Source organism: Drosophila erecta, unplaced genomic scaffold (assembly GCF_003286155.1).
Source record: "Drosophila erecta strain 14021-0224.00,06,07 unplaced genomic scaffold, DereRS2 tig00000055-arrow-pilon, whole genome shotgun sequence".
NCBI classification, from domain to species: Eukaryota; Metazoa; Arthropoda; class Insecta; order Diptera; family Drosophilidae; genus Drosophila; species Drosophila erecta.
Window position 1 is genome coordinate 22,108,504 of NW_020825200.1, and position 27,649 is coordinate 22,136,152.

The 27,649-nt window shown below is 41.9% G+C and overlaps 1 protein-coding gene across 2 annotated transcripts in view; it reads left to right on the forward strand.

Moving 5' to 3' along the window:
- LOC26526662 (dynein beta chain, ciliary) overlaps positions 1–19,522 on the forward strand; it is a 505,182-nt gene extending 485,660 nt beyond the window's left edge. For both annotated transcript variants that reach the window (XM_026979208.1, XM_026979207.1), the window contains exons 20-21: positions 905–1,099; positions 19,341–19,522. In XM_026979208.1, the coding sequence (XP_026835009.1) occupies positions 905–1,099; positions 19,341–19,440 (295 nt within the window). In that variant the 3' untranslated portion in view covers positions 19,441–19,522. The remainder of the gene's footprint in view (positions 1–904; positions 1,100–19,340) is intronic.
- Positions 19,523–27,649: the final 8,127 nt, after the last annotated feature.

Genomic DNA, 27,649 nt, shown 5'->3' on the forward strand with positions numbered 1-27,649 from the left:
CTACCGCTGTGGGTGCACTTGTATCATAGCTTGATTCGACGGCCAAGTTAGCCGCCGTTGGGGCGGGTTTGGGGGGAATGATAGTTAGGGGCTCCAGAATTTCCACATGTGTGGCTGCCACCTGGAGTAGTATTGTTATTCACAGACATTCAAACTAGATTTGCATTTTATACCTTCTGCCAGGTGTGCGTGCTTATACCTTACGCCAGGTGTTGGGTTTACTGCCGGCTCAGATACGGCTCAGACGCAGACCATTCCGCCGGCCTTGGCTATTTGTCTGCTCCTTGACCTTTAACACCTATAGTTACTAGCCCAGCCTGGTGGTGCTATTTTCGCTGTGATAGCGCCACCTGCGGTTGGAGACTCCTGCGCCTTGTGCAGCGCTACCGGACACCATATATCGGTCTTTTACCAACACTGGGTACTCAGCTGGCTTAGCGAGCAGCTGGCGTGTCATTGCATCTCATGTTGCACACAAAGAAACAGAAGAGAATGCTCAGAGCGGAAATTTTGGAGTTTTTCCGGGAACGTTAACGTGATACGCCCATCTTCAAACACTTCCCTCGTGCCCGTATATGTATAGTGTGTATTGTGGTATATGTATTGTATGTATTGTGGAGTATTGTGTACATCGTACATTTCTGTAGAGCGCCCTGGCCTGTCTGATTGAGTAAATAGATGAAATCCTGTGTATTAAAGTGGTTGATGTCTTTGCATCTTTAATAAAGGGATATGGGCAGTGAACGATTAGATACCGAAATCTATACAACTGACGATAAAGTAGAAAAATCGAAAAGACTTTTCCCACTTGTAAAGTACAAAGGGCTTTTTATTTTTTGATCATTAGCATTTATGAATATATATTATTAACGTAAATAAATAAAATATTCTTATTTAATTTTAGAACTGCTCCCCGGGAGGGTGCCTACATCAACGGTCTTTTCATGGAGGGTGCACGATGGGACATAAAAATGGGAACCATTGCAGACGCATTTTTAAAGGAACTTTTTCCTGCTATGCCTGTACTTTATATAAAGGCAGTTACGCAGGACAAGCAAGATACTAAAAATGTCTATGAGTGCCCAGTTTACAAAATTCGGTATGTATCACTATGTTATTTTAATTTCCTTATACCAGTTATTATATAATATATGTTACTCGTAGAGTAAGATATGCTAAGATTAGAAAGTAAGTAACACGTTGAAGGAAGCATTTCTGGCCACATAAATTCCTAATTAGGATCAACCGCCCGTATGAACGTCGATATCTGAGGAACTACAAAAGCTAGAATGTTTAGATTAAGCATGCAGCCTACAGATATAGACGTAGCGCAAGTTTACGTCCAAAGTCCAAGTCCAAATGTTGTCACGCCAACTCTAACGCTTACAAACCGCACAAAAACTGTCACGCTCACAATTTTGAAAAATGTTTTGATATTTTTTCACTTTTGAATATATCTTGTAAATTTCTATAGATTTACCAATAAACTTTTTGCCACGCACAAATCTGTCACGTTCATAATTTTGAAGAATATCATATTTTTTTATTTTTAATAATCTTGTAAATTTCATATTATGTAAATTTCAATATATTTGCCAAAAAAAAATTGCCACGCCCACTCCAACGCCCACAAACCGCCCAAAATGGTCACGCCCACAGTTCTGAAAAATGTTATAATATTTTTTCATATTTTATATAATATGTTATATTATGTAAATTTCAATAGATTTGTCAAAAAACTTGCCACGCCAACAAACCGACCAAACCTCGTACGACCACACATTAACTAAATTCATTTTTTGAATTTTTTTTCCCAATTTCTACCGATATTCCATAAAATTTTGAAATTTCTCGTTCCACTAGCTGAGTAACGGGTATCTGATAATCAGCGAACTCGACTATAGCATTCTATTTTGTTTTTGCACGAGACGCCGTAGGACGACGAAGGACATTAGTCAGTGCACAGGGGCCTGGCATGGTCCAAAGGGACGGTGGAGTCATTCGTCTGCAAAGGTGGTTCGGGTAAGAGCGTAAGCTTGTCCTAACGGGCGATACACATCCTCACCATAACATCCTAAGCCTCATTCGACCCGGCACGTGTTAGCGATCGAGAACAAGGGAAGGACAACGAAGGAGCGAAGCCGCGCAGCCGACGGCGGGGACTGTAGGAGTCCATCGTTGAAGAAGTATGTTAATAAAGCTGTTCGAATCTAAAACTCTGTCTTCTCTTTCGTTGGAAAATCGCACAAATCATAAATTTGGTAAGACGAACAATCAAAAACTCTCTGAGCTAGCCGTTGCAATACAATGCGAGTAGAACCAAGGAAAACAGTCTAAATGATTTTTCTGCCATAGCCTAGGGATCGAGCTGGAGGGTTTGGTGGAGGAAATACTTAAGACGCTGTCCGAAGTGGTTCATTGCCAACAATAGGTTCTGGGAGAGCTTCCAGGCCAAAAGTTTCATGAGAAAGCTGGCGGACCAGGCAGAGGAAGCCACCGACATGGTAAGAGTTTCAAAGACTACATGGTAGACTACTACATGGTTCATGGTATACGCTGAAGCGAATAAAGGAAAACAGCACCCCAGCCCTGCGCATGTTTGTTCGCCAGTACGAGTGCCGGCACCTGCATGCCCTGATGGCATGTGATTGACGAACTGGACACCCATATGGAACGGTTCGACTTGAAGCGGATCCGCCACCAGCGTGATTTTCCAAGACGAGAACAAAACGCGGTGTGGAGAAAACGCCAAGAGGACACCATGGGTCCGTCGGGTCACGACAACAACAGGCGAGCGGTGTTTGTATTAAACCCTGCACAAGCCAGCCATATGCAGCTACAAATTCATACCAACAAGTTTATACCAAACTATCCCTTATTTTGAATAAAATTACTTGCATGGAAATGGGAAAAGAATCAATAGATCTCTTTGCCAAATCCTACACGGATTATAATCATTAGAGGCCTGCACGGCCCAGACTGTTGGCAAGCAAAGAGCCTGCAGCTATGCGAGAAGTTAGAAAATCAACAAAAACGTTGCAAACAATAGCCAAACCTCTTCAAGTAAACTCGAAGGCCCTAGTAGAGGTACACCCCTACTGAGAAAATCCCTTCCGGACGAATCGCGGGGTTCAATTTCAAAATTTCGTATAGGATGGGCCAGCTGAACGTCATCGCGGAAGCTCTGTCAAGACAACCTCTACAGGAATGGAGCCGTAAGATAAAAGCGGAGGACGAAGGGTACCCAGACGTGCAACAGGGATGCCGGTGGACACCTAGGAAGTCCGAAGACGATTGCGAGGGTGGCAGCCCGGTACCTCTGGCCGCGAATGCCAACCGAGGACCCGGCGGAGGTGCGGACGTTCATGGAGGCACGGGTCGCCACCATGCGGTGGCTCCACCAGTTGAACCAGATTATCAACTGGACTGGAGCTCCGAGCTGATGCGGTATCAGATAATTTTGATCCACTTGGTATATTTATTTCTTCAAGTGTTTCTACCTTTAATTGCGACTCCTTGTAGGCCTTGATAGCATCATTAAAATATTGATGATCGCCAACTCCCAATTTTACCAGCGCATTGTTGTTAGTAGTAAATCGAACTACCAATGCTTCTATTGCTGGTATAGATGCTTTTTCCTTGATTGCTTGCAGTATTTTGTTCTGCAGCTCTCCTTGGTCTTGCATCAATTTCACAGATCTTTCCGACAACATCTTGGGAAAACAATCACTGTGACTTTTTTTTTTGTGCTTTCTGCTTGTATTCTTTGGCGTGATCCGTTGGAGGATTTTTTGATTGGGCGCCCAGTTGACCTAGCTGTGCCTCGACTCACAGCTGATTGATCAGCCAAGGAAAAGCAAGAACACAATGTTTCACCTTATAGTCCTAGTACTTTAAGGCGTGGTCTTTTATTCTGTGTTTCTTACCACTGGTGGGGGAAACAACAGAATCACTCGAATAACCTTGCTCTTTTTACTTTGAAGCGCTGGTTTTTTCTTCTGTGTTTCTTACCACTGTTGGGGGAAAACAACAGAATTTCTTGAAGGACCAAAATGTTCACACTATAAACTAATGCGTACACTTAATGAGTTCAATTCGGGTGTTTGTATCTAACTGACTCGCTACTGCGAGGGCATCGCCTTTTATACATTCTTACATAGGTTCTTATCATCTAATTATATAATGCAGCGCTTGTAAGACGCTGCAGTCTGCGTTGGTCAATGCAGCTGAGGTTTATCTTAAATCTATGTTTGTGGCTTATGACCGCTCTAGTCACCTCCCGCGTGATCATATCTCTTGACACTATAGACCACAATAGACCACTGCAATCGTACTTATCTTTAGTTGCCACTTATGCTGTCCCGTGACATGTTTATTGCAGCCCTTAAATAGAACATATTTATAGTTGGTCTACTTATCATGTCTAAACACATGTTTAGACATTCTCCGGGGGGGAAAAATGTACGGCCAGTAGTCGTCTCTCATTTATGCGTTGCAGCTCCAGCTGGTTTTGCTTCGCTAACAGGAAGTTGACAGATCTTGTTTAGCGAATTTTTTACTTCCCCCTCGTTTGTTTTAACCGTGACTACCCGGACTTTATCATCTTGTCCTTTAGTCGTACTAATGATTCTTCCCATTGGCCATCTTGCAGGGTGAGTGCTCTCATATTTTATAAGAACCAGCTGTCCCTCTTTCAGATTTAGCTTTTCTTGGCGCCATTTGGTTCGCTGTTGCAATGACACCAGATACTCCAGCGTTCCAGTTCCTTTAGATTTATTGTTGTAGTGGCACTTATAATTTTTTGCTTTGCTGCTCGAGTTATATTTCCGGACACAATCCATCCAAATTTGGTTTTTTGTCCCAAGATTGCATTCACGGTTTTTATTTTCTCCATCATAATCAGGGGAAATAGATCCACACCTATCACCATGTCAATTCCGCTTGGCTCGTTGAATCGTGGATCTGCTAGCCTGTAGCCCTTCCACTCTTTGTTGATATCAATATCAAACTTTTTGCTGAGAAGGGCTCTATGGAGTGTTGGTAAAACCAATGCTTCCGTTGATGCTTTGAAGCTGCTTGGAATTTTTGGTTTGATCGTCAGGTGGACACTATTTTTTGATAGTTGAGTAGTCTGGGAGATACCTTCGACCTCTATAGTACTCCTTACTCTGGGAATCCTTAATATTTGTGCTGCTTCCTCTGAAATCAGCGTCTTCTGCGATCCACCGTCAATAACGTTTTTCACTAAAACAACAGCTGTAGCCAATAGTGTGTCTTGGCCTTGCTTAAGGCTATTGCTGTTGATACTGCGTTTTGTGTCTTCATGAAGAAGGCTGTTGTGTCTTTTGGAGCACCGATTGCATGTAATTTCCTTTCTGCAGTCGATAGCATTATGCTTTCCAAAGCATCTAAAGCATATGCAGTTCTTTTGAACGAATTCTTTTCTTTTTTCGATTGATTGTGCTCTGAATTTGAGACACTTTATCATATCGTGGCCATCCTTAGAGCAAAAGGCACACGATCTAACTTGCACTTTTCTTGTAACAAGCTGAGCGGTATTTTTGGTAATGGCATTTACTGAGTTGTATTGTTGCTCAATAAACTCCAGTACATCTCGTAAGGACTGTATAGCTCTTGACTTCTGGCGAAAATTTCCGCAGCAGAATTTCTGCTAAAATTACGTCAGTAGAGCTTCCTATTTTTCTTTTTTGCTTTATGATGAATATGCTCTCGGTCGCAGTATCCAAAAACTTCCCTAAATTTTTCTCATCATGGGGCAGTAAGCACTCCAGTTCCATTAATTTGTTGAAGTGTTGGGAGAATATTTTTTGCTATTCTCATAGCGTTTGCAGATAAGCTCTTTGAGCTTCTCCTTTTAAGCAGGCTCTTAAATATCCCAGCTTCCTTGTGTTGCTGAGATCCTTCCTGCTGTCTATTAGTTCAGAGAACAGCTCGTAAAATGTTGGCCATTCCTTCGCATTTCCATTGAACGTTGAAAGGTCCACTTTTGGGAGTTCTGGCACGTCGTAGTTGGTACTTTTGAACTGTTCCAACTTCATTTGCAGTACCATCTCTAGTGCGGCAACTTCAGATTGCAGAATGTCTGCCTCATCTTGATCAAAGACAGTTCTGTCATACTTGTTTTCAAGCAGTTTCAGTGTGTCCGTCACGTTGGACAAATGACTTCATCTTTGCCAGCTGCTTGACTAGTTCAATCTCACATGAACTATCCAGGGTTTCGTAGATTAGGCTCATCTGTTGCCTCACCCTGTCCGCTCTTCTATCCACCAGTTGAACCAGATTATCAACTGGACTGGAGCTCCGAGCTGATGCGGTATCAGATAATTTTGATCCACTTGGTATATTTATTTCTTCAAGTGTTTCTACCTTTAATTGCGACTCCTTGTAGACCTTGACAGCATCCATAGTTTTAATAAATGTTTTATCATTAAAATATTGATGATCGCCAACTCCCAATTTTACCAGCGCATTGCTGTTAGTAGTAAATCGAACTACCAATGCTTCTATTGCTGGTATAGATGCTTTTTCCTTAATTGCTTGCAGTATTTTGTTCTGCAGCTCTCCTTGGTCTTGCATCAATTTCACAGATCTTTCCGACAACATCTTGGGAAAACAATCACTGTGACTTTTTTTTTTGTGCTTTCTGCTTGTATTCTTTGGCGTGATCCGTTGGTCGATTTTTTGATTGGTCGCCCAGTTGACCTAGCTGTGCCTCGACTCACAGCTGATTGATCAGCCAAGGAAAAGCAAGAACACAATGTTTCACCTTATAGTCCTAGTACTTTAAGGCGTGGTCTTTTATTCTGTGTTTCTTACCACTGGTGGGGGAAACAACAGAATCACTCGAATAACCTTGCTCTTTTTACTTTGAAGCGCTGGTTTTTCCTTCTGTGTTTCTTACCACTGTTGGGGGAAAACAACATAATTTCTTGAAGGACCAAAATGTTCACACTATAAACTAATGCGTACACTTAATGAGTTCAATTCGGGTGTTTGTATCTAACTGACTCGCTACTGCGAGGGCATCGCCTTTTATACATTCTTACATAGGTTCTTATCATCTAATTATATAATGCAGCGCTTGTAAGACGCTGCAGTCTGCGTTGGTCAATGCAGCTGAGGTTTATCTTAAATCTATGTTTGTGGCTTATGACCGCTCTAGTCACCTCCCGCGTGATCATATCTCTTGACACTATAGACCATAATAGACCACTGCAATCGTACTTATCTGTAGTTGCAACTTATGCTGTCCCGTGACATGTTTATTGCAGCCCTTAAATAGAACATATTTATAGTTTGTCTACTTATCATGTCTAAACACATGTTTAGACAACAATTTTCAAACACAGGTCGACAACCATTTATTCCACAATTGGCTCATGTTTCACAGACCCCTAGAGTAACTTACTGTATATGTACCTAATAACTTATTATGGTGGGCACTACCAACAATACTATGTTAACCTGCCAACACAGCCACCAAGACCATCGGCTCCAAAGCCACAACTTAGGCCAGAACCTATGGAAATAGATAGAAGTATGCAGACAAATCAGATAAACTACATGAACAGACCCAAATGTGGACAGCATGAAAAGAGACCACCACCACAAGGACTAAAAACAAAGAAATTTTCGTCTGGACACCGCTAGCGAACAAGAACAAATTACAGAATACAACAACGAACCACTAGAAACTGACGAAGCAACACTCGATGAATACTATTTAGAAACCCCAGATTTCGAGCAGAAAACAGATGAGGCAGAATATACTGTATTATATTTTTTAGAGTAGAACCCTCTTCGTTACCCTGCTTCCAATCTAAAGCATATCCAACCAAGATTAGCTAAGAAACCAATCAAAGGGCCAACTGAAGGCGGAGAAAAGGCAACTGTCCGCCGCCACAGTGCTCATAGACAGAGTGGAAACTAAGGCCACGATGGACACCGGAGCCACGGCTAGTTTCATCAGCGAAGAGATGGCGGACAGGTTGCAGGCGGTGGGATAGGTTTTACCCACGTGGAGAGAAGTGCGGATGGCAGATGGACAGTATGAGGAGGTATATAGGAGGTGAGATATAGGACTCGTAGAGAGGACCGTACGGATGCAGCTACTAATCCTCCACAACATAATCGACGTTCTAGTGCTGGAATGGGATTTCCAAAGGATTACCAGTGGGTCCGGCGGTTCAGAGCAGACCACACAAGAAACTGTCAGTAGCGCTCGTGGAGAGGGCGTCGGACTTCTCGGAGGAGGATGTTGACGACTTCCTAAAGTCGGAGTTAGACGGTTAAGAAAGAGTGCAAGGGACATCAACAGTAGCGGTGCACAAGACCACAAAGAAAGACGATTAACCGTTCGAGCAGCGTTATTACCCAAGAACCCGAAGATGCAGGTGGAAATCAACGCCAAGGTCGACGAATTTTTGCAAAAAGGATACATAGAGCCGTCGAGGAGCAGATACCGCTCACTATTAGTGATGGTAAAAAAGAAGACGGATCAATAGAGGTTGTGTGTGGATTTCAGCCAGATAAACGCAAGGTCTGTGAAGGTCGTGTACCCAATGCCAATAATAAATTACATACAGTACATAAACAGCCTGGCCTTGAACCCTGGACCCGAGATTGATGCCACACGATTTCGCATATCAAGACGATAGCGTATGATCTACGGGCGTAAGTGCGCTACGGGCGGCGAACCCGAAAGTAATTGGGGATGTGCAAATTCTTCAGGAAGGAGCTACAATACTTGGGTCACCGCGTGACGGATCAAGGTATTGGAACGGACCCGGAAAAGGTAGCGGCAATAGCGCAGCTGAAGCCCCCAGGAAACGTGAAGGAGCTGAGGCAGTACCTGGGTGTGGCGTCGTGGTACAGACGTTTTGTGCCCGATTTTGCGGCGCTGGTGAAGCCACTGATTTCGCTGCTCAAAAAGCAGGCAAGGTGGGAAAGGGCGGACGCCCACCAAGAAGCCTTCGAGGCCGTCAAAACTAGGCTTGTCGCCGATCCAATCCTTGCATGCCCAGATCTCAAAGATCATGCCCAGATCTGATTCAAAGTCGATCGTGTTGAAGACGTACGCCAGCGACTATTGGCTTGGCGCTATCCTCACACAGCATTTCGATCAAGGCGAGCGGGTGATATTTTACTCCAGTAGAACGCTGAACGGAGCGGAAAAAATTACTCTGCAACGGAAAATGAATGTTTAGCGATAGTGTTGGCCGTCAGGAAATTAAGATCGTACCTAAAGTGTTACTATTTCAAGGTGATAACGGATCGCATGGCCTTGAAATATCTGAATAGCATCGAGAGCCCTTCCGGACGAATCGCGGGGTTCAATTTCAAAATTTCGTATAGGATGGGCCAGCTGAACGTCATCGCGGAAGCTCTGTCAAGACAACCTCTACAGGAATGGAGCCGTAAGATAAAAGCGGAGGACGAAGGGTACCCAGACGTGCAACACGGATGCCGGTGGACACCTAGGAAGTCCGAAGACGATTGCGAGGGTGGCAGCCCGGTACCTCTGGCCGCGAATGCCAACCGAGGACCCGGCGGAGGTGCGGACGTTCATGGAGGCACGGGTCGCCACCATGCGGTGGCTCCACCAGTTGAACCAGATTATCAACTGGACTGGAGCTCCGAGCTGATGCGGTATCAGATAATTTTGATCCACTTGGTATATTTATTTCTTCAAGTGTTTCTACCTTTAATTGCGACTCCTTGTAGGCCTTGATAGCATCATTAAAATATTGATGATCGCCAACTCCCAATTTTACCAGCGCATTGTTGTTAGTAGTAAATCGAACTACCAATGCTTCTATTGCTGGTATAGATGCCTTTTCCTTGATTGCTTGCAGTATTTTGTTCTGCAGCTCTCCTTGGTCTTGCATCAATTTCACAGATCTTTCCGACAACATCTTGGGAAAACAATCACTGTGACTTTTTTTTTTGTGCTTTCTGCTTGTATTCTTTGGCGTGATCCGTTGGAGGATTTTTTGATTGGGCGCCCAGTTGACCTAGCTGTGCCTCGACTCACAGCTGATTGATCAGCCAAGGAAAAGCAAGAACACAATGTTTCACCTTATAGTCCTAGTACTTTAAGGCGTGGTCTTTTATTCTGTGTTTCTTACCACTGGTGGGGGAAACAACAGAATCACTCGAATAACCTTGCTCTTTTTACTTTGAAGCGCTGGTTTTTTCTTCTGTGTTTCTTACCACTGTTGGGGGAAAACAACAGAATTTCTTGAAGGACCAAAATGTTCACACTATAAACTAATGCGTACACTTAATGAGTTCAATTCGGGTGTTTGTATCTAACTGACTCGCTACTGCGAGGGCATCGCCTTTTATACATTCTTACATAGGTTCTTATCATCTAATTATATAATGCAGCGCTTGTAAGACGCTGCAGTCTGCGTTGGTCAATGCAGCTGAGGTTTATCTTAAATCTATGTTTGTGGCTTATGACCGCTCTAGTCACCTCCCGCGTGATCATATCTCTTGACACTATAGACCACAATAGACCACTGCAATCGTACTTATCTTTAGTTGCCACTTATGCTGTCCCGTGACATGTTTATTGCAGCCCTTAAATAGAACATATTTATAGTTTGTCTACTTATCATGTCTAAACACATGTTTAGACAACAATTTTCAAACACAGGTCGACAACCATTTATTCCACAATTGGCTCATGTTCCACAGACCCCTAGAGTAACTTACTGTATATGTACCTAATAACTTATTATGGTGGGCACTACCAACAATACTCTGTTAACCTGCCAACACAGCCACCAAGACCATCGGCTCCAAAGCCACAACTTAGGCCAGAACCTATGGAAATAGATAGAAGTATGCAGACAAATCAGATAAACTACATGAACAGACCCAAATGTGGACAGCATGAAAAGAGACCACCACCACAAGGACTAAAAACAAAGAAATTTTCGTCTGGACACCGCTAGCGAACAAGAACAAATTACAGAATACTATTTAGAAACCCCAGATTTCGAGCAGAAAACAGATGAGGCAGAATATACTGTATTATATTTTTTAGAGTAGAACCCTCTTCGTTACCCTGCTTCCAATCTAAAGCATATCCAACCAAGATTAGCTGAGAAACCAATCAAAGGGCCAACTGAAGGCGGAGAAAAGGCAACTGTCCGCCGCCACAGTGCTCATAGACAGAGTGGAAACTAAGGCCACGATGGACACCGGAGCCACGGCTAGTTTCATCAGCGAAGAGATGGCGGACAGGTTGCAGGCGGTGGGATAGGTTTTACCCACGTGGAGAGAAGTGCGGATGGCAGATGGACAGTATGAGGAGGTATATAGGAGGTGAGATATAGGACTCGTAGAGAGGACCGTACGGATGCAGCTACTAATCCTCCACAACATAATCGACGTTCTAGTGCTGGAATGGGATTTCCAAAGGATTACCAGTGGGTCCGGCGGTTCAGAGCAGACCACACAAGAAACTGTCAGTAGCGCTCGTGGAGAGGGCGTCGGACTTCTCGGAGGAGGATGTTGACGACTTCCTAAAGTCGGAGTTAGACGGTTAAGAAAGAGTGCAAGGGACATCAACAGTAGCGGTGCACAAGACCACAAAGAAAGACGATTAACCGTTCGAGCAGCGTTATTACCCAAGAACCCGAAGATGCAGGTGGAAATCAACGCCAAGGTCGACGAATTTTTGCAAAAAGGATACATAGAGCCGTCGAGGAGCAGATACCGCTCACTATTAGTGATGGTAAAAAAGAAGACGGATCAATAGAGGTTGTGTGTGGATTTCAGCCAGATAAACGCAAGGTCTGTGAAGGTCGTGTACCCAATGCCAATAATAAATTACATACAGTACATAAACAGCCTGGCCTTGAACCCTGGACCCGAGATTGATGCCACACGATTTCGCATATCAAGACGATAGCGTATGATCTACGGGCGTAAGTGCGCTACGGGCGGCGAACCCGAAAGTAATTGGGGATGTGCAAATTCTTCAGGAAGGAGCTACAATACTTGGGTCACCGCGTGACGGATCAAGGTATTGGAACGGACCCGGAAAAGGTAGCGGCAATAGCGCAGCTGAAGCCCCCAGGAAACGTGAAGGAGCTGAGGCAGTACCTGGGTGTGGCGTCGTGGTACAGACGTTTTGTGCCCGATTTTGCGGCGCTGGTGAAGCCACTGATTTCGCTGCTCAAAAAGCAGGCAAGGTGGGAAAGGGCGGACGCCCACCAAGAAGCCTTCGAGGCCGTCAAAACTAGGCTTGTCGCCGATCCAATCCTTGCATGCCCAGATCTCAAAGATCATGCCCAGATCTGATTCAAAGTCGATCGTGTTGAAGACGTACGCCAGCGACTATTGGCTTGGCGCTATCCTCACACAGCATTTCGATCAAGGCGAGCGGGTGATATTTTACTCCAGTAGAACGCTGAACGGAGCGGAAAAAATTACTCTGCAACGGAAAATGAATGTTTAGCGATAGTGTTGGCCGTCAGGAAATTAAGATCGTACCTAAAGTGTTACTATTTCAAGGTGATAACGGATCGCATGGCCTTGAAATATCTGAATAGCATCGAGAGCCCTTCCGGACGAATCGCGGGGTTCAATTTCAAAATTTCGTATAGGATGGGCCAGCTGAACGTCATCGCGGAAGCTCTGTCAAGACAACCTCTACAGGAATGGAGCCGTAAGATAAAAGCGGAGGACGAAGGGTACCCAGACGTGCAACAGGGATGCCGGTGGACACCTAGGAAGTCCGAAGACGATTGCGAGGGTGGCAGCCCGGTACCTCTGGCCGCGAATGCCAACCGAGGACCCGGCGGAGGTGCGGACGTTCATGGAGGCACGGGTCGCCACCATGCGGTGGCTCCAGCAGCTGTTGGAGACACGGACGGCGGTTGTGTTGTCCTCCACGAAGAGGAGGGGCTGTGGGCAACACCACCACCGCCATCACAACCGCAGCCACCGATGCAGCCAACACCGCCGCAGCCGCCGACACGCCAACACCACCGTGGTCGCCACCGCCCCAGGCTAGGGAAGGGCCACGGTGCGACCAGGCGCACGTCGGGTTGGCGTTGCGCACTATTGAGATGGGCTGGCGCCGGTGGCACCAGCAGAGAGAGCCCGCAGGAGGAGAGCCCGCAGGAGGAGAGCCCGGAGAAGGAGAGCCCGCAGGAGGAGAGCCCAGAGAAGGGCCCCATGGATGTGGCCCGCACCCAGGAAAGCGCTCCGCCCCCACACGGCAACCACCGCTATGACCCTGCGCCCGCAGGCAGGCGACGCTGACGGAGCAGCAGTGGAGGGAGCTGCCTGCGGAGGAGTGGACGTGCCAAATGGCCGAGGAGGCGAGATGAGGCTCTTTCTGCTGTAAATTGGGATGAGGGCGCTGCGATAGCGGCAGTCGATAGTGAGATCGATAGGGAACAAAAATACTGGATACACATGGATTTTCAAAACGTGATAATGCTATTGGCATTGATCGGCACAACATGGAAACACAGGAACATCGATATAAAAAAGAAGTGGCAACGCCGGCCGACAATATCGATAACTCGATCGTGGGTTGGTTCAGTGGGGTGGCCAGACACGAAAGGCTGTGAAAGGCTTCAAGGGAAGAGGCGGTAAGTTTAAATACAGAGCTGGTGACGAGGAGCAGACGGCAGCAGATAAAGGAAGCTGGAGAAGGGCGCGAGAATGAAGATGCCGAGTCCAGACGCTAAACGACAGGGTCTACAAGGCTGAGACTACCGGGCTGAGATCAAGAACGCGCAGGTCGACGAGGGCAGTCAGGAGCGGTGTATGTGGAGGATCAAGATGCCACGTCTAGACGCTAAACGACGGGGTCTACTAGGCATGTTAATAAGTTGGCAAATATCTCCCTTCCGCTTTTTCAATGCTTTATAAAAAGTGTTACAGTGATCGGATTTAGTTCAAATATGCGCCGTTTTGTTCGATAATCTTTCCATCTAGACGGCAACTTCATAATACCTCCCTCGTAGAAGCCCCCCTCCTTATTTGCGAAGAACTCGGACAGCCACTTTTCACAAGCCTCTTTTGAGTTCAACTTTACACCACCAAGGGCATTCGCCATGGACAGGAACAGGTGGTAATCACTTGGCGCTATGTCCGGGCTATATGGTGGATGCGATAAAACCTCCCATCCGAGCTCCCGTAGCTTCTGACGAGTCATCAACGAAGTGTGTGGTCTGGCGTTGTCCTGGTGGAACACTACACCCTTCCTGTTGGCCAATTCTGGACGCTTCTGGTCGATCGCCTGCTTCAAGCGGGTCCAGTTGTTCGCAGTAGATGGTAGAATTTAGCGTCTGGCCATATGGGAGTAGCTTATAGTGGATGATTCCCTTCCAATCCCACCAAACACAAAGCAAAACCTTCCTGGCCATCAATCCCGGCTTGGCCACTGTTTGGGACGATTCACCGGCCTTCGAACACGACCGTTTTCGCTTGATATTGTCGTATGTGATCCATATTTCGTCGCCAGTCACCGTCACCATCCGCTTCAAGAATGGGTCGAGTTCGTTCCGTTTCAGCAGCATATCGCAGGCGTTGATTCGGTCCAGAAGGTTTTTTTGCGTCAAATCATGCGGCACCCAAACATCAAGCTTTTTTTTGTATCCAGCCCTCTGCAGATGGTTTAAAATGGTTTGGTGACTAACTCCCATCTCCTGGGCGATGTCACGAGATGCCACATGCCGGTCTAACTCGATGTATTCCATGATTTGATCGGTATTTGTCGTCACAGGTCTTCCGCCGGCTGGCTTATCCATGGTGTCGTTTTCACCGGCTCTGAATCGTCGAAACCATTCCTCCGCTGTTCAAAGTAATAGTACCATCCCCCAAAACACCATTAATCTCACGAAACGTTTCTCTAGCGGATTTGCCTTTAACGAAGGAAAACTTTAAAAGACATGTTTACACGTCTATAACTGTTGAACGCAATATCCAAACTAATCATGCATAGCGTTTTGTAGGTTATGTCAAGACCTTTCAAATTATGTATAGTATTGCCAGATACGAGCTCTGTAGCGCTTTGTACATAGCCGCGAAATTCAAAAGACAAAAAGGCGGAAGGGAGATATTTGCCAAACTAATATTATATATTTCCAATTTTTTATTTGCCTTACCCACTCGCCCACAAACCGCCAAGAACTGCCACGCCCATTTTTTTGAAAAATGTTTGAATATTTATTCAGTTTTGTATTAGTCTTGGAAATTTCTATCGATTTGCCGAAACACATTTATATCTGATAGTCGGGGAACTCGACTATAGCATTCTATCTTGTTATTTATTGAATCTTCTCAACAAAAACAATAAGTGTATAAAATAATATACTATAACCTAAGTAGCAGACATGTGGACTGGAGCGTTATGAATGGCCCTGACAAATTATGGCTGGGTTGGAAAGACGGTACACTACTCAAGTTCCTTACGAGAGGATTTGGGTGGGCATAGAGTTTTATATTGTAGAACGTTTTTTGCTTGTCGATCACTGTAAATGTTTTGGTTTCGATCATACCATGGTGCTGCATCTTTATGTCTATGTTGATTCCGCTCGCGTTCCCCCAGAGCTTGGAGCTATACGTCCAAATTGGCTTGAGAGTGGTGTTGTAGAGCAGGACGTTGTAGTCGAGACGCAATGGCGATTGGGCGTTTATAATTCTTTTTAATTTAATTTTAGGTGTAGTTCCTTGCATTCGAAATGTCTACGCTCTGATAGACTTCTGTCGAGGTGGATGCCGAGATATGTTATTTCATTGTCTTAGGGGATCTGCGTATTATTCAGGCAGAGCGGAAGGCATCTGGAGCGGCTGAGGATCGCATGGTCTCAGCGAAGGTGGATGATGTTAGTCGGTCACTCGTAGGAATATCCGCCGTGTAAAGGACGAAAAGAGTTGGCTTCGATAGTGTAGTTGTCGGATATTGTTGTGGTACATCTCTCTGCGAAGGCTCTGCTGTAGAGGTAAGACTCAAAGAGTTTGTGAGTGTAACTAGGCCAGTGTGTTTTCATTTTATGCATGAGACCTTTGAGCCAGTCGCGGTTGAATGCTTGAGCTACATCGAGGAATGCTCGAAGGCTGTTATTGATGTTATTTGATGTTATTTTCTTAACTTGCTCGATAGTTCCATTTATGGTATTATGCGCGTTAGATGGAATTTTTGGAATAATTTAGACAGGCAAGTGTGCTTTAATTTTATACGCTGTTGAGCCATAGGATTCGCGAATTTCTGTTGTTATTCTTTTAACTTGCTCCATAGTTCCATTTATGGTATTATGCGGGTTAGAAGGTATTATAATTATAGATTTTTTTATTTACTTGGGTAGATAAGCCGAGACTTATGATTCCATTGAAGAGTTTACAGATGACCTCAATAGCACAGTACGGAAGGTCCATTACCATTTTTGTACTTATTAGGTCACCGCCTTTATTGGTTTTTGCTCCCTGATGGCTTTTGTGATCTCATACGGCCGAAATGATGTTAACGTAGGTTCAGACTAAGAGTGGATTTGCGTAAGAATATAGGCATTTGCCGCAGGATTTGGCTCGAAGACGCCACTGAAATGTAAGGCAAATGTTTCGGATTTGTCTTTTTCGCTGTGGGCCCAACAACCTGTAGAATTTCTTATCGGGGTGACGGTTTCAATCGGGGAGCTTCGATTTGGGTGAGTCCTCCACTTGGGATGTTTTTCGATATATTTTAGTTGTGCATTTTCGGCATCTTGTTTCAGAGCGCGGTTTAGTTCGCGGGTGGCTTCAGTAAGGCGATATCATCATGACGATCTGCTGGTTTGGTTTTAGACTTCCACATCCATCCGTATTGGTGTTGAGATCCTGGCTGTATGTATGCTTCGATATTAAGCAGGGGAGTTAGCTCTATGTGGGCACTCACATACTTTCTATGTTTCATCCAGTTTGTGTTGTGTTACGTCAGGCTGTAGGGGTGGTCTGTAATTTCTTGGTTTTGAAGAAGGGTTATCAACAAGGGCGACATCTCGGGATGTTTTTTTGACACCGCGAAATCAATTAGATTTGGTATTTTTCTGAGGTCTGCTGAAATCCTCGAATTGACCTTCAGAGATAGTAAATCGAAGTAAATCGTTTCTTGACTGCAATTGCAAGTAATTAGTTGCAAACCTTTGCTGAAAGTGGTTTATGATGAGTTCTCTGATTTAGATGTCGGTTCCGCCGTGGTCTGAGTGATAAGTGCGGTAAAAGGTGTAACCCCTTATGTGGAAGTTTTTGCGAGTAGCATGGCGTCGATGTGATTTACGTTTAGGAATTGCGTTATTTCAAGGTTATGCGAAATGCAGTTGGCATTCCACATGGATATAAGCACGTTAAACATTTATTATTTGGACTGTTGTACTACAAGCAATTGAATCACCATATTCTAGTTTTGAACAAGGGTTTCCATAGTCGTTTTCATAAAACACATAAACACATTTCATAATACATGGTAAACATCATAGTTTCTTAGTTGCTTTGTGGCTTTCCTGGGCATACTGAGTATTTCCAGAGCTTTGCTTCATGACTGTTCGTAAGACTTCTGAGTAGGAGATGCCCTTGGTGGTATTTAGCGTACCGAATTGACTGCTTCTGCGAATTTTCATGTATTTTGTTAACGCGTTGGTGTCTCTCGTCGCATGCGACACGCATGCATTGCGACACTGCTTATATACCGCGCAGCCTCTGTAGTTTTCCGTATGGTTTCCACATTTTTTTGTGGTCTTCGCAGTCTTCGCAGACTGACCGAAGAGTGAAGTATGTGTTGGTGTGTTCGCAGACTGACCGAAGAGTGCAGTATGTGTTGGTGTGTTCATACTCCACGCAGTACAATGCAAAGACCGTAGCGTTTGTGTGGTTCCTTCATGGTGATCCTTCGGTGCAATAAGAACTGCACCTTGTAGATCAGGTGCAATTTGTTTTTCTTTAGGGCTTCGCTGTCTGGTTCGAGCTCGATCTTGAAGAGTGGTTGCGTCGTTTTGCTTCTGTTTATTATGTTGCATATATTTTTGGCGCTAAAGCCGATGTCTTTAAGGCCCCCTCAAAGGGGCCGTCGTCAGGTTCGATTCCTTTTAGTACAACATGTTGGTTTTTAGTTGATAGGTGTAGAAGTTTTTGTTGGTTTGCTCCAGGTATTTAGACACAGTTTGGAAGTGTTCTTTAGATTTGGTTTGAACTTTGGTTTCGTGGATGTTCCTTTTAATAAGCGAGCTTGAGCTCTTTTTCCTTATATAAATAAGTGGGGGTTCTCCGAATCTGCTAAGATGGAAAATCGGTTATCATTGGAACTTCTTCGCTTTGGTTGGAACGGGTAATCTTTGGAGAATATATGGAGAAATCGAATCGAATGGAATGCTAGCACTAGGAGTAATTGAAAAGACGAGTAGTACTTGGAGTTTTCCAACGAATCTAGTGGTAAAACCAAGAAAGGTTCGATTGTGCAAGGATTTTGATTATTATTATAATAAGCAAATTACTGAAAGGCAATAATACAATACAATACAATACTACTTACAAGATCGACCTCAAGATAAACGCCTACCGGCAGGTCTCATTATCCAAACATTCGTGTGCTGTTACAGCGTTTACAGTCTCTGGGCACCCGTTATATCAGTTAACTAGCCCTTCCGACTTTAACGCTCCGCACACTATGTGTGTCTGGGTCTCTCAGCCGCCAGCAGTTTCTAAATTTATTTATTACCAACGTTGGATACACAATTAAGCTTTTCGGCGCCAATTTCGTTATCTATGCAGAAAAGCTGCGTGAGCATCTAAATTCGCATTCTCGCGCTTTTTCTTTCTTTTACTCACACGCCTGCAGCTTTCCTGGCACCTGCGCTCTGAAGTTTCCACACCACAAGCAGCACAAAACTTTCACGCCCACACTTAAAAAAGGTGATGTTTTGTCATGTTGAAAATTTATATCTTGAAAATTTCTATAGATTTTCCAAAAAACTTTTTGCCACAACTACTCCAACGCCCACACACCGCACAATACGCACACACTTTTAAAAAATTTTGTGATATTTTTTCACTTTATATATCTTGTAAATTTCTATAGAAACTTTTTGCCACGCCCACAAAACAATAAAAACTTTTACGCCTTCACTTAAAAAAAATTTTAAGTTTATTTTTAATTTTATTATTGTTCCACAATTTCTACCGATATTTAACGCCCACAAATCTTTTGATTAGTCTTGTAAATTTTTATCGATTTGTAGGCACGCCAATACTTGAAAAATTTTTAAATTTCTATTCATTTTAATACATAAAATCTAACCAATTTAATGATCTTCCTACAGGCTGCGAGGACCCACCTTCGTTTGGACATTTAACTTAAAAAGCCGGGAGAGAGCCAGCAAGTGGACCCTAGCAGGGGTTTGTCTTCTTCTGCAGACTTGAAAATAAAATATTTGTTGTATTTTATTGCATGTATTGTATTATTGTATGTATTACCTATTATTAAAAAATATCAAAAAAAAAACTTTATAAGCAATAATTAGCTGCAATTATTCGCGTTTTGAGATGTATTATGTTGGGGTGGTGTTTTAGGTAACAGAATGTAACTTTTTGAGTTTACTGGTAGAAGTACGGAGACATATTGAATCCACAATTTATTTGCTTCTGATTACAGGTGCAATATATAGGTACAATTCAACAAATTTTTGGGCAGTGGGATTGACTGGTAACATTAGCATTGCACAGATTGTTTACATTTATGAAATTACTTTAAGATTATAAAGAAGACGTTTAATTAAAACTAACATTGATTTTTGATTTATTTTTAGTTACTCCCGCCAGAAGGACAGAAGCATTGAGATAGTGGCCTCAGGATCCACCCCCCTTGGATTTTTGGAGTTTTTGGTCCCGATTTGTAGCCGACGCAACAATTTAAACCGGGCAAGCGTTGCAGGTAAGGATAATGGTGGTAGAAATCTTCAGCGGTATTTATTTTCCAATTATGTATTTGCAATCTTATTAGGCCAGGCCTCCTTGTCAAGTTTTACCATGGAAATGGAAACGAAATATTATGTATTTCATTTTGTTTTGTCTGATTCTAATTTTTTTCTTCGTTTTTCAGATACTTGGTTGCTTTCAGTTTGCTATGATGGATGCGCTGCTGTGGGAGCTTCAATATTCCATTGCAGGATTAAATGGGTCACGCAAAGCATGCGGATTAGTGTGTTTAGTTTAAGTAAGTAATACGTTTTTTATTGTTTCCTACGTGTTTATTATTCCCAAATTTGTCGATTTTGAATTGAACAGCATCGTTGGAAGTGAGTAATCGGAACGGTGTAGTAACCCCTCTAATCTCTAGTGGAGCGTAGTGGGTGGACTGCAGTGGCGATTAAGGACAGTAGAAGGATATTTCGAAGGATATCGCGGAAAAAAGAACTTCACGTAAACGAAGTTCTGCATACACGGCTGCAAACAGTAGCCGTACATTCATCGCGCTTATGCCGCGCCTATCCTTCTCATGTCCATCTTCTATTCATCTTGTGGGTCCTGGTGGTGGTTTTCTTCGCTTCTGACAATTTTGTCTGGATCACCAGGAATGATTTTGGTTCACCCCACAGCGCCATTTCTGCTTTCCAAAAGTGGCCCACTGGGCACATTATATCATAACCTTGAACTTCAAATCAAGAAAGGTTAAGGTCGTTTCGACCCTAAGGCCTCTAATCATTCGCTTTACCAGATAAGATTATTTTATATAATATTAAAATGCACCATCTATCCTGAGGGAAACTTCGGAAGGAACCAGATACTAGATGGTTCGATTGGTCTTTCGCCCCTATACTCAATTCTGACAATTGATTTGACAATTGATATACTCAATTCTGACAATTGATTTGCACGTCAGAACTGTTTTGGTCTTCCATCATGGTTTCCCCAGACTTCAACCTGATCAAGTATAGTGCACCATCTTTCGGGTCACAGCATATATGCTCAAGGTACGTTCCAGTTAGAGGCATAAATAATATAAATATACATTATACATAACAATATAGAACGCCCCGGGATTGTGTTAATTAGCTATAAATAGTTTAAAAAAACTAATCCCATTATTAATCAAGTTAATTACGCTATTAGGTTAATTACGCTATTAGACTCCTTGGTCCCTTTTTCTAGACGGGAAGGTATCGATGAATCTTTCGCATTGTTAATCATACAAGTGCATATAATAAACACAAAAATCAATGATAAATATGCCATTATATAATTCCGAAAAATTAACGCACTGTAATCATATTAATCTATCAGCACTTTATCAAATTAATAACATTTATTCTGTGTTAAAATGCAAGCAATTGAATTGGAATAAACTATAAGTTATATTTTATGATAAATTGGTATATGCCAATAGATTAAAATGTCCTTATATGGAAAGAAATGCACACTATCCTCATAATATTATTTAAATATTACAATTTTAATGATGAATTTTCCATAACGGATAGAAAAATCTTCGAGAAAGAGCTATCAATTGGCTTACACAATTGGCTAAGCAGACGCTTAGCAAACCCTTGGCTGAGCTTATTTAGGCTCTCATTTATGTTTGCGTTAATTAAGCGCTCTCTTGAGTGGATTGCGCATGAATACAGATCAGCCGAGTGCGAGTATAAGTGCAAGTATGATAATAGCAAGTATAGTTAATGTAACAATTTGAAATGTGTTGTTATGTATCAGTGTGATCTTTAATTATTTAGCATGTAGATATGGTTCTAATGTTGTTACATTGTTATTGATATAAACCGTTTGTGTCTAGTCTAGTGTTGTGCTTGTTATTATATGTTTTCTATTTGAACAGAACAATTAAAAGCTTTTATTATATTATCTCCTATCATAATTTCTCTATTAGTTATACAGTTTTGATTTAATACAATTTTTGATAATTTCCAAGCTAAAATTATGTTTTGTTCTACATAAGTTATTCCAATATTGATATGTGTTTATCAATATCTATATTCTGTTGGTAATTGATTTAATATTCATGAAATACATTTGTTTATTATTGGTTTTCATGAGTTTTGTTTATAAACTTAATTATCTTGAATATAATATTTATCATTTACATTTGTTTATTATTGGTTTTCATGAGTTTTGTTTATAAACTTAATTATCTTGAATACAATATTTCTCATTTATATTTTCTATAAGTATATTATTATCTTTGTCTGGATATGGTACAATGTTAAAAAGTGCAGTTTTTATAATGTCTCTAGGAATATGGGAAATAATAAGTATTTAAGTAATATTTAAACTTTACACTGCAATAACTCTTCAAGACACCCTCGCCCTAAATTATAGCAGCTTTTGTATAACCCAAAAAGTGAGAAAATTGTCTTAGACCAATTATGACAGAATATGATCGTGCGATTGTACAGTTAGGGAAAGGAAAGCTTATAGCAGTAACCACCGGCATGCAGCTTCCCAGAGCTTAATTCATTATCGTACTAAACCTCGTGGCGAACGCTCAAAATTTTTGACGCTGCCCAATTAAACTTCACATACACGTGGAGATATAATTTAATTATATATATCCAATCCAATAAAAACAAGAGTGGGATATTTCAATAAATTTCCGTGTGCGATTTGCGTGAAAGTGGCAAAGAGATTCGACCCCAAGGCGTAAGGAAGGCCACGGCCTATATAAGGGCATTTGTTCGCTCTACAGCCGACTTCCCCGATCGCTCCAAGAAGAGGCCACGAGGCCGACATAACCTTCAGCCAACAAGTTACGCAACCGGCCCCCTGCCGAATGCTAACTGGCCAAATATATTGGAAGGTTGGAGCCAATCCAGATTATTCAGCTGTGCAGAAGTTTAGATGACCGGATCGGATTTAATTATATTTAGATATCATCAACGTTACGCAAGGAAGATCACCTCATACGACCAGCAGAGGTCTAACTTTGTGATTCCGTCTAATCGTAGCGCAGTGTAGCCGCCAGAGGTCTCCTGAGGTCTTATCGCTGCAGTGCTGCAGTTACATTTCGTGCTTTGTTTTGATTCTTGATTTTCTGTTGTATTGCAATTAATAATCGCAGATTGACGGAACTTTTGGCATTTGAATAGGAATTTAAATTAGAACCTTTAAAGATTGACCTATAGCTCGACAATGTAAACGTGAATGTCAACGACCTTATTTAAGGTCGTGATTACTACAAAACAACAATGATAAAAAACATTATTATGAATTACCTATATTAAAATTCTACAAAATGCCACTCGAACGTCTACATAAAAAAGGAACTGCATTTGGCTAAAGATTTTATAACTATATTTGCTAATTTTATATTCAATTACTTATGACTATTTGCTTTATACTTTTATATACTTTATTTTACTCACTAATTATAAACGAAAATGAAGAGTTAGAGAATGACTAGGATAATTATGCGTAGGCTAAAATTTGTTAGTTTGTAAATGGTAGTTTTGTAGTTTTTAATGGAACCGCTTACTAAACTGAATTTATATAAATGGAATTATAATTGAAGATATATTGAAAAAGAATGAATTGTGAATAAATAGATTTAATGGTTTGTCGAGTACTTATGTTGAACACTTTCTTAAATATGTGGTAGAGTTATTTTGAACTTGGCCAAGGGACAATGTAAATATTTTAAGTAGCATTGTCATGGTAGGGAGCGCAAAGCCTTAGGGAATTATTAACATCCAAAATTCCCAATATTTATCAGAATCTGCACCTTGTCTTCACACGTATCGAAGTGTATCAGTAGTATCAATATAAAGCCATTTCTTTTATTAATCGATATTCCAGTTTTGAATATTGTTTTTGAATAAGACGCACTTATTAAATGTAGTAGCGTTTCGTACTATCCTAAGCTAAAAGAACCCCGACCTACGGCGAGCTAGACCCGAGCATAGCCAGAGTGCGCATCCCTGGCGAAGGAAGTACAGGGTCCTCTTTATTAGTAATTACCACCCTCTATTAAAAGACCAACTAGTTAAAATCTGTCGAACTACGTACACTACACATTTTTGGCGCCCAACGTGGGGCCCGACAAAACCTAAACTTGTTATACCACACTACGAGTGGAGCTCGACAAGTACTATACATTTTCGGCTCAGACGTGAAGCTCGAAAAGTCCTTAACTTGTCATAGCACACTAAGCTCTAAAGTAATCCATCCACAGTTAAAACACAATATAACTAATTTCAATAAATTAACATATTGGATTGAGAGCATCGATTTGGAAGGGAAAGTAAAACTTAGGAACATGCGATTTAATTTGAAAGAGAATTGATCGACCAACTGCAACTGTTTCGAATCCACAGAAGCTCATCACCATATGTTTCTTTACTCAACTTTATTTACAATTTGATTTTTTGGAATACATAATACTTAAGCCCATATATTTTCCGATTTTCAAGTAAACAAAAGCAGGTTGCAATAGACCAGCTACAATCCACTAACAAATAGAGATACAACTAAGATTCTGATAGAAGTGATCGACATAAAGAAATACAAACCAAACATATTATTTTGGCAAATATCTCCCTTCCGCCTTTCTGTCTTTTGAATTTCGTGGCTATGTACAAAGCGCTATATGGCCAGCTACGGGAGCTCGGATGGGAGGTTTTATCGCAACCACCATATGGCCCGGACATAGCGCCAAGTGATTACCACCTGTTCCTGTCCATGGCGAATGCCCATGGTGGTGTAAAGTTGAACTCAAAAGAGGCTTGTGAAAAGTGGCTGTCCGAGTTCTTCGCAAATATGGAGGGGGGCTTCTACGAGGGAGGTATTATGAAGTTGCCGTCTAGATGGAAACAGATTATCGAACAAAACGGCGCATATTTGAACTAAATCCGATCACTGTAACACTTTTTATAAAGCATTGAATAAAGAGCACAAAAGCGGAAGGGAGATATTTGCCAACCTATTATATCAAATACATATATATACCAAACAACATATCTTAATAACAATAATATAGCAGCCAAGCATAGTGCAGGTATTGCATTTGGAGTTTCACAAGGCGTTGAAAATAGCTGTGCCATATGTAAAGAAATCTTAGCACCAAACGTTTTGTCAGCAACAACATCGTGCAGGCATACATTTCATAAAAAGTGCATTATAAATCACTTAAAAAGTACACAAACATTTCCAATTTGCAATGCAGATTGCAACGAATCGAATTTATCTCACTCTAATAACACTCTGTTCGCTGAATTAGATGCTGCAACAGCTGGTATATCCGGCGTAAGCGAATGTCAGGATAATAATGATATTTTCCCATTAAGGAGAAATACCAGATCAGGCAGAATCCGAGGTACATCTCCTAGACGAGGAGTGTCTACAAGAAATACTTACAGAGGAAATTTGGATAGTATCTTAACAGAACCTCCAACGAATTCCAGTATGGCTCTTAGTACTCGGAGTTGATGAACTTTATACAGTTTAGTGTTAGCCAACAACAGGCTCAACTTATGGATAACCTTACCTCTTATTTAGGGAAGACAACTTGCAATTACCTCAGCCCACACATACAAATTCCACACCTGACAATATCCAACAAAATACAGATTTGAGCTGGAACGATTCCAATCAAAATCGGTATACTCAGAATTTAGACAATAATGTAGAAGAAAGAGGCGTAAACAGGAGCAATGCAAGCTCATATGTAAGCCCGGAAAAAGTATCAGATATTATTCAAAAATGGGGATTAAAGTTCGATGGTAGCAAAACAACCATCAGGATAGATGAATTCATTTACAGGATATGCTCAATTACCAAACAAAATGTAGGTAATGATTATGGACTTCTATGTGACCATTTGTACCTTCTGTGTGCAGGAAAAGCAAGCGATTGGTATTGGAAGTTTCATCGAAACAATCCAAATTTCGATTGGAACACATTTTGTGGCGAATTTAGGAAGAGATTCGAAGATATAGAGACAGATTATGATATTTGGGTGGGAATCCGACAACGCAAGCAAGGAGAAAATGAAGAATTTGAAGATTTCCAGGAAACCATGGATCGGTTGATTGACAGACTGAAAAATGGAGTTTCCGAAACACAATTAGTTGAGTTATTGGTTAGAAATTCGAATCCTAGCTTACATCATGAGTTTCTGCATCTTAAAATCCCAAACAGAACACAACTCCGATACGAAGTGCGCAGGCATGAACAGTTGTATAACAATCTCAGGACGTTTAAGCCAAAACCCTATCGCTCCTGCGTGGCAGAATTAACCACCGAAGAAGAGGAGACAGGTTTACTAAGAGTAGGTGAAGAGGTAAACCAAATTCAACGTCGAAATACCACAACTTGTTGGAATTGTGACAAACAAGGCCACAGATTTGATGATTGTATGGCTTCAAGAATTATATTTTGTTACGGTTGCGGACTTAAAGAAAAGTACAAGCCGACTTGTCCAAACTGTAATCCGGGAAACCGACAAAAGGATGTTTCTCTGAGCAACAAGATACATCCGTAAATTCAGAAGTTGCTAAGTCAAAGACAACCACTGAAGCCCGTGAGTTTCAGGATATAGAACCTTTAGGTCAGTCTAATATTCATTTTCCTTTATACCCTTACACATAAGAATTCAAAATTACAATAATAAGCGTAGAGAAATATTTGGTAAAGTAGATTCTGGAGCAACAATAAGTTGTGTAGGCGGATTAGCTGCTCAGAGCTTCCTTAAATACAACAACGTAAAAAAATGTTCTGGCGAAATTTGCGCTGCGAACGGAACAAAAAGCAAAGTAGTGTCAAAACTTACAACTTCCATTAAGTATGGAGATACGATAGACAATCTTGAATTATTTATAATACCAGAACTTCAACAGGATGTATATTTAGGCATTGATTTTTGGCAAAAGTTTGGAATACTAAATAAAATTACGAGCAATCCGACCATTGCTGAGTTAGACATCGGTACTTTTAATGATGATGAAGATTCTCCAAAATATCATGAGCTGAACGAAGGAGAAAGACTTCGGCTGGAGACAGTAATAAAAACATTTCCATCCCTTGCTTCAGAAGGTTTAGGTCGTACTACCTTGTCCACATATAGCATTAATATAGGAAATGCGAGTCCTGTTAAACAACGACATTGGCCAGTTTCACCTGCCATTGAAAAGCTGATGTTCGCTGAAGTGGATAACGCATGCTAGCCTTAGATGTTATCGAAGAGTCAACTAGTGCTTGGAGCAGTAATTGCGTGTTAGTAAAGAAAGGATACAAGAACCGTCTATGTCTTGATTCTAGAGAGGTAAACAAGGTTACTCAGCGAGACGCATATCCTCTACCTCATATAGACGGCATCTTAAGCCGGTTACCACCAGCTAAATTCATAAGTGGTATCGACATGAACCATGCGTACTGGCTGATATATAATTGGGATTTATAATTGGGAATGGACAAATAGGAACCAACCCAGATAAGGTTAAAGCGATAGTAGAATTTCCACAACCAACTTCGATTAAGCAGTTGCGAAGATTTCTAAGATTAGCGGGATGGTACCGACGGTTTGTAGAAAACTTTGTTACTATTAGTTTTCCTTTGACGGAACTTCTTAAAAAGAAGAATACGCTTGAATGGAACGAAAAGGCTCAAACCGCTTTTGAAAACTTGAAAT